At 30.5% G+C, this 8,358-nt stretch overlaps 2 protein-coding genes across 2 annotated transcripts; both read left to right on the top strand.

Moving 5' to 3' along the window:
* Positions 1 to 651: 651 nt before the first annotated feature.
* On the top strand, positions 652 to 1,545 carry AK88_04224 (uncharacterized protein; the record flags this gene model as incomplete). Its single annotated transcript, XM_012481834.1, has 3 exons — positions 652 to 1,075; positions 1,196 to 1,262; positions 1,488 to 1,545. The coding sequence occupies 3 exons, from the start codon at positions 652 to 654 to the stop codon at positions 1,543 to 1,545; spliced, it is 549 nt and encodes a 182-aa protein (XP_012337257.1).
* Positions 1,546 to 3,027: 1,482 nt separating this feature from the next.
* Positions 3,028 to 8,225, top strand: AK88_04223 (uncharacterized protein; the record flags this gene model as incomplete). The annotated part of the gene is made up of 7 exons (XM_012481833.1): positions 3,028 to 6,779; positions 6,902 to 7,118; positions 7,226 to 7,290; positions 7,380 to 7,515; positions 7,673 to 7,788; positions 7,937 to 8,042; positions 8,169 to 8,225. The coding sequence occupies 7 exons, from the start codon at positions 3,028 to 3,030 to the stop codon at positions 8,223 to 8,225; spliced, it is 4,449 nt and encodes a 1,482-aa protein (XP_012337256.1).
* Positions 8,226 to 8,358: the final 133 nt, after the last annotated feature.

Below are 8,358 nucleotides of genomic sequence, written 5' to 3'. Positions count from 1 at the left end.
TTTGCCCTTATTTCTGGGGATACCCTGTGGAGAGGTTAAAGGAAGGGTGTTTACGCAGAAAGGTCATTATATTATGTTCCCCTATGTACATATCAAAACAACAAAAAAAAAAAAAAAAAGGAGGCACACATGCACACATACATACATGCAGAAAGCACAACGAAAAATTAAAAATTGTTAAAACGGTAATACACTATAATGACGGTGATGCTTGTGTAAACTGTTTGAGAGATGTGAACAAATGGAAGGAGCTCCACAAAAAAAAACATTCGCGTATTTTTTACATAAACTGAAACCATTTTTCATTGGTAAAACATTCTACCTTTTTGCATTTTTAAACCTAAACCGAGTGTGTTATATGAATTTCTTTTCTCTTCTTTTTTTTGTTAATTTGCAACTACGGATGGGTATATGGCAAAGCTGAAAAAGCAGTTAAGGGTACTTTATAACTTCCCGAATAAAACAGCCCTGGAACATTGAAAAGGGCAAACCCTATTCTCTATGTTGCATAAAACAATGACATGAAAAATAAAAATGTCAAATGGGGTGTTATTGAATCCTTTATTGTAAATTAATTTTGTTGGTTTTATGCCGACGCATGTGTGTTGATGCTTCTTTCTTTTTTGGCTGTGTTGACGTGTGCTAAAAAAAATGGACAGGGAGGGCAGGAGGTCTCCCGAAAAGGGAGTGGATTTCCTGACAGTCAAAAATGTGATACTGCTAGGGTTCGGCGTTATATGTTTTATACTTATTTATAAGTTCATGAAATATCGAAAGAGAGTTTCGGAATTTGAGAGAAATAAGAAAATAGGTGAACATATGAAAATGTCAAGGGAGAAAAGGCTGCAAGAATTGGAAAAAGAAATGATGGTTAATAAACAAAAAATGAGCGAACAAATGAACAAGGCAGATGATAAAAAAGATAAAACATTAGACTCAGCCAAACCAAAAGCAGATTCCAAGGACGATTCGTCGTTCAGCCATTTTAGGGATTTGTCAAATTACTACAGGCCGTCCATAAGAAATAGGTTACGAGAAAAAATTTCACATGAATATGATGTTTCTCCCTCCAGGGGTGCACATGTGCACATGCATGTGTGCAGGCGTGCTTGCTCAACAGTCTACACATACATATACGTATACATATGAAGTTACATATATTTGCCCATTTTACATTGTGTTTCCCCCTTCGTAGGTACAAAAATACCTCCTGACGATAGCTTGGATGAATTAAAGAGCATAAAAAAAAAAAAAAAAAAAAAGTAGGAGAGAAAGAAGGGAATAATTCAGGCGTTCCTTAAAAACAACATTTCCACCTTCAGCATCACTAATATGTGCTGTACGCCTATTCCTACCCATTTTTATGCTCAATAATTCATCCTGTATACTTATATGCTTGTCGAATAATGCAGAAAAGGGGAAAAATATGCATGCCGATATATACGTCCGTACGGCGATGCGCTTTTGCATATTTCCCCATTTAGTAGAATAATAAAAACTAATGATTTGTTCATTGATAAAATTCCTCACGGAATTCATGAATAATGAGACGTTTTTATTTAGCTACCATGTAAAAATAGGGACATCGTACGAGAGAGAAAGCCCCATTTTACTAATTTTTTTTACGTGCCTTAACACAACCGCTTAAACGTGTAGTGTGCAGTTTATACATTCCCATGAGCGAGTTACACTTAACAACTCCGTGTGTAAATGCTTTTTACCGAAGCAGAAAAATGACTTAAAAGTTGCGTACAAATAAGAAAAAAAAAAAAAAAAAAAAATACATCGCCTTGGCGAACGTTGCAAGTGTCCGCATAAAAAAAGTGGTTAATTCATTTCATTTTTGTTTTTTCCACTTTTTCGACTATATTTCCACATTTCCCGTTTGCCACTTTTCTGCTTGAAGTTAATGCCAAAAAGGATGAATAAAAATTGGGTTAAAAAAAGAGTTTGCTAAACAATATATTCACCCCATGTTCCAGCATCATGTAAAGGGTTATACACTTAAACAAGCGCTCTAAAATGAAATAGAACATTGCACACACTTAAAAAAAAAAAAAAAAAAAAAAAAATTATACATATGTAAAACACACCATATGATAAACACGCTAAAGTGAAAAGGGACAAAAAAAAAAAATTTTTTTTTTTAATTCATTTTTTTAAGGGAAAAAATACATGTAATGTTTAATGTCATTAGCTTACATCTAAAAACTTTACACGTATGTTTTGATCTTACATTTTCATTTACATTTTTTTTTTTTTTTTTTGTGAAAATATCCATTTGTCAAGTTCCCTTTTAAAAATTATATATTTTAATTTGAGTAAAACTTCATTATATATTTGACAAAGTAAAAAAAGGAAGAAAAAAAAGGCTTTATTTTCTTACTTTGTAATTATTATTGCCTCTTTGTGTTTTAAGCGCTTTGCGTATTTTATAAGCATGCCCTCTTTTATTCTTTTCCATAATTATCCTTAATTTTTAACATATGGTGATATTTATGCCATTGTACAACGTAAATGGTATGTTCACTTGGGCTGTCAACGAAAGGAAAAGCGAACGGAGCTATTTTATATGTTCCATTTAATTTTTCGATGTGAATTTTCGACTATTTTTTCTGTTAAATTTTCGATTAAATTTTCGACGCACACATTCGATATGAGTTTCTTACCAAAATTTACGACTTAACTTTTCACTTTCCATTTCGATCTCAATCTTAGACACATCGTAAGGGGGCCCATGTTTGTTACACGAAAATGTATCATCTTGTTATGTAATACCCATTCATCCTGCGTGCTTACTTTACACAAAGAAGGGGCGTTCCTATTGTACAAAAAAAAAAAAAAAATACGCGCCAGTACATGCTTATGTGTGAGCGAAATTGTATACATGCATAAGTGTACTAATAGCGCATGTACACGTTAATGTATATGGTTTATACATACACCACGTGACATACGCAGGTGCATACATTCTGACATATGTACACACACGCGGATACCCCGTTGTAAATGTGCCGCAAGTAAAAGATGCTTAAAAGAGACAGCCTGTCAAATTTGCACATCAAAGAAACAAGAAGGTTCTCTCACAAAAAGGAAAATTTCAGCTATGATTACTCAGAATATTTGAATTTGTGCCTGGAGGAGTACAAAAATAACATATACGATTTAGACTTAATAAACGAAAATGAAGAATGTATGCGAGAGTTGGTAAATTATTATAATTACCTGTACAGGAATTATTACGAAAATGTCATAAACGTGTTTGAGAATAACAACCCTAGTGAAAAGGCTTATGCAAATGAAAACTATGCCGTAAAGTTGGACTTATTGAACAAGAGGCATGTAGAAGCTCTGTACAACATTAGCATTTTAAGTATTTCAGATAAACTAAAGTTTTACATGCTGCGAGGGGCGGTAAAAAAAAGCAAAGACACGAATGATGATGATGATAAAATTGGTCCAGATCACCCAGAAAGGAGCAATGAAAGCAGGACACTTAAGAAAAACTTATTCACAAATCATGGAATAAAGACAAATGGGAATTTCACTGATCGAAACATTAGTGATAGAAACCTTGGTGATCTTCCGAATAAAGGCCCATATGGTGAGAAGAACCCGACAACGTACACAACTGATGACTTATCCTCCAATGATATGAAGCGAGAAGAAGAATTCGATATAATCAAATATTTGTTTTACGTTATGAGATCAATTGAATACTCCCTAAGTTCAGAAAGCGGAAATTTGTCTTCCTTTTATAAGTCTCTTAAAATATATTTCTTTCGGGACAATGTTAATGAAAACTATTATAATCATATTTATTTATTAACCCTATGCTTACACTGTTTGGAAAATATAACAAGTAATATAGTAACCTTTGACATTCGACAAATGGAAAATGAAGAGCTAAATGCAGAAGGGAATGAAAAAAATGGTAATGCTTATTCGAATCCTGTAAAGATGAATAGCCTGCAGAACAACATCAAAAGGAAGTACTCGACATCAAATTTTAGAACCCATTCTTCACCAAATGAGATGAATACCAATTTCCATCAAAATAGCACAGTTCACAATACGACAAATTATGTCAGAAGCACGACAAGGGAATATAACTCTTTCAAGATATTCAATAATAATGTTTATTTTTACAAAATATTTTTTTATATTTTAAATTTCTTAAACTTTTACCTTGAAGATATGATCAAAGATGGATCCCTGCTATACTCTGATATGATGAAAATGCACGCAGAAAGTAACGTTCGCAGGAATCGAAAGGAGCAAATGTTGACATCTTCTCACGTGTTAAATGGAACCACAAATAGCAATTTACCATCCTTTGTTGATAGCAAAGAAGAACTGTTGTTTTGGGGGAAAAACAGAATCACGTACAGTAGCATTTTGCTCAAGTGCTTAAACATAATTAACAATTTAATGAATTTGGATGCCCTGAGAGAGAAAATTATGAATTCAAGTAACGATCTAAATGAGTTAAAAATATTTTTATCGAAATATTACAAGTATTTAAATGAATATGAAGATATCGAAGTGTACAAAAATTTCTATATCAGCTTGTACAAGACGTATATATTCATTTTCCCGGAAGAACTAGAAAAGGAAAACTACTTTTCCCCCATGCTTCTTTTTGAGAATATTGTAAATAATGGAAATTTAATCAGAATGAGAACTATTGTAGACACACTTATATTCTGTTTTAATGATAAAAAATTTGTCTATTTTTTTGAAGAAAACATAAACATAACCAAAGTCCTTTTCATTTTTGTCACGTACTCATCCAGATTGTTAACAAATAAACAATACGAACTAATAACAAACATATCTTTCCTCTTTTACATTATCTTAATTAAATTTCCCAATGTTTCCATAACCATATTTCACATTTTAAATGAAAATAATGATTACATTATGAAATATAATGAAGACAAAAAATTCAATTCCATTTTTAGTAACATAAATGAACACATAAATATGCTGTTCTTATCAACTATACATAAAAACAAAAAGTTGGCGACAGTGATTGCTCTCATCTTTTCCAAGCTAATACATTTATATTGTCAATTTTGCGCAAAAAAAAATAATCAATTAGACAACGTCCAAAATAACACCAACACTCATTTCTCTGCATATGGAACTCATCTAAATACAAATAACTACAGTTTAAGAAATTTAAACAGTTCTTATATCAATGCAAATGGGCAGAATGCAAATGTAACAGCAGGAGCAGGCAATTTAGGAAAAAATGTAAACACCTTGAATTATTCCTACGCGTCCAATAACGATAATGAGGGAGCAAAATTACAGAAAGAAATATTCTGTAGGACATTTGATAATATAAGAACAAATGAAAGAAACACCGTTATCAAAGCTATACTGATGAATCTGCATATAATTCCAGATGTCTATTCCTCGAGTGCCATTTTTCCCGTAGAAGAGAATATCGAAAAAACAAGGTACATCATTGTCATTATTAATTTCCTGTTTACACTAATGAAAACGAAATTTTACGAAACGATACATGAAAATACTTTTGAATATATAGATTATTTCATTGAGGAACTGAAAAAGAGTGTCAATATGAAAAATATAAAATTAGTTTGTGGATATATATCTCTTTTGTTAAATTATTCGTTAAATAAAAAAACCAATAACTTAAATGAAACAGCGGATTTGAAGTCCAGTATATTTATAAAAAATATTCATTATAACAACCAGCCAAATATTATTAAAATACACAAGGCTTTGTACGAATCAGGAGCGCTAACCTTTTTGATATCATCCCTGTATGAATCTAAAGATTCCCTAATAATTTATAACTGTGTTTATTCAATATCTTTTCTACTATATAAAAAGTCCATCCTAGATTTTGACAAAAATATTGAACTTTCAAATATGAAAATAGCCATTTTAAATATAGTTAGACATTATTACAATTTAGACAGCTATTTGGAAAATTACACAGAGAATTTTATTGATTATAAAGGCTTCTTAAAGGGGGGAAGTTCCAAGAAAAATCTAGCACTACACGAAGATGATAATTACAGCACGCTACTGAAAAAATTGAATAAAAGAAATTCATACGAATGTGAAGACATAAATAAAAAATACCTGTATGAAGAGGACAACAGGTACTTGCTAAACGAAAAGAATGATAATTATTTACCAAATCATATGAACTCGAATTATTCCCAAAACTTAAGTAAAAATATTACTAGCAGTGAACATATAGGAATTAAAAATATGTTCCCTTCTTTAAAGTACCAATATGCAAGTGCAAGTTACGAAAATTCCTTTTTCCTTAATTTTGACAAAATATTCTTCGAAACGATAAAAAACAGAAAAAGCTCCTTCAACTTTTATTTTGACACAATATACAACACACAGTATTTATTTAATTTCTTGTTACACAATTTTCTGTTCTATTCGAAGGACGCAGATGAATATTCCAAAAAGTATTTGCTAAACATTTTACTGCATAATAACATAACGAGATCATCTGACATTAGTTTTTATTCGAATAAAATAAAAAACCTAAATTCGCAATTTAACGAATCGCAATCAAGGTTAGAACTCTACAAGCAAGATCTCGAGAGGTATAAAGATGTCATAAATGTACTAAACAAAGAAATAGAGGAGAAACAAAATGTGCACAATGCCTTAATTCAAAAAATTAGAAAAGAAAACGAGTTGGAAATTAATAGAAAACTACAAGAAAATAACAACCTGGAGAATATCATTTCGCAGAAGAATGACATAATAGATGAGTACGCGACAAAAAAAAAAAAGGAACTACATTAAAAGAAATGAATCGCGTTGTGGCAGTAAAAGCTAAATGGGGCAAAATAACATTATTCTATTTTATTTATTTTTTTTATTTCTTTTGTAGACTGCAAAGAAAATATGAAGAGGTATACCTGCAAAAGAAGGAAGCAGAGGAAGAAAATGTGAATATAAAAAACAGAACCGTTTCAATGGAATCTTTATTAAAATCACTTCAGACAAAATACACACAAATACAGACGCAAAACAAAACACTAAATAACAAATTGACAGATCAGACGAATAGAATTAATGAGGGAATAAACGTCATTAACTCGCTTACTGTAATGAAATAAATAAATAAATAAAATGCATTATAAAGGCTTATACTTGATTTGAGCTATTGTTACTTGTGATTTTCTTATTTGGCCTGTTTTTTTTTTTTATACAGAGTGAAAATGAAAAGTTGAAAACTATAGAAGAAAACCAGAACAATGAACTGGAAGGAACATTCAAGTAAACGCTCTTTTATTTTTTCACCTACACTGAAATAAGTATTTTCTTTGTTATAATAAAATTCTCCTTTTTCTTCGCATTCTCAACAGGAAACTGATTGTTGTCGTTAAAGAGTTAAGTGACAAAAAGAAAGAACTGGATGATAAGGATAAGAATATTAAAAAATTTAGCAGTGACATACAAGAACTGAAAAGCATAATAAACAAGAGTGACAATGAGTTGAAGGTAAATTCTTCAAAAATATATTAACCCATTTTATAGTATACAAAATGACACACATGTAGATGTAGTTATATGTAATGAAAATGTGGAATTACTTTAACGTGTAGTATAATGCAAATTGTTTCATGGAAATTTACTTGTGTGCACGATTTTTTTACAGGAACAAGCATTAATAATTGAGAACTTCACAGGGCTGAACAAAAACCTAAGCGAAGAATTAAATAACGCCAACAAGAATTTGGAAATATCAAAGAGATACATTATGAATTATGAAAAGTGATAAGAAAAAAATATATATATATATATACACATTTTTAATACTATAAAAATATAAGAAACAGATAGTTTTCATTTATTACTCGTTTGCATCTTTTTAATTGCACTAACACAATCGTACACATATGCACCTTTTCGGCCATTTCAGGAATGAAGACGAAATGAAAAGCAGAATAATGAAGCTGGAAAAAGAACTATACGAAAAAAATGAAGAATGTGAAATAAAAACTCAAAAGCTAATTCTCAAAGAAAAGGTTAACATGTTTTTGCATTTAATATACATTTTGTTACACCCAATATTCACATTATTTACATGCATAAATATGCTACACATTTTACGGGTTCTAATGCTTTTTTGTAACCCTTTTTTTATATTGCAGGAATTATCCGATAAAGACATACAGCTTAAGAAAATAGCATCAGTTATCATTAATTAGTCTTTTCATTCATATACAAATATAAAAACGTTTGTATATATAAATCAAACATTTTTTTTTTTTTTTGTTTGTTTAACCTTTTTTTTTTTTATTATATGCATTGATGCATTTGTTTGTCAAAATGTTTTTATAA

The sequence above is a fragment of the Plasmodium fragile genome (genome assembly GCF_000956335.1).
Source record: "Plasmodium fragile strain nilgiri unplaced genomic scaffold supercont1.56, whole genome shotgun sequence".
NCBI classification, from domain to species: Eukaryota; Apicomplexa; class Aconoidasida; order Haemosporida; family Plasmodiidae; genus Plasmodium; species Plasmodium fragile.
Note: the sequence above shows the minus strand (reverse complement) of the source record. Positions and strands in the feature narration are given on the sequence as shown.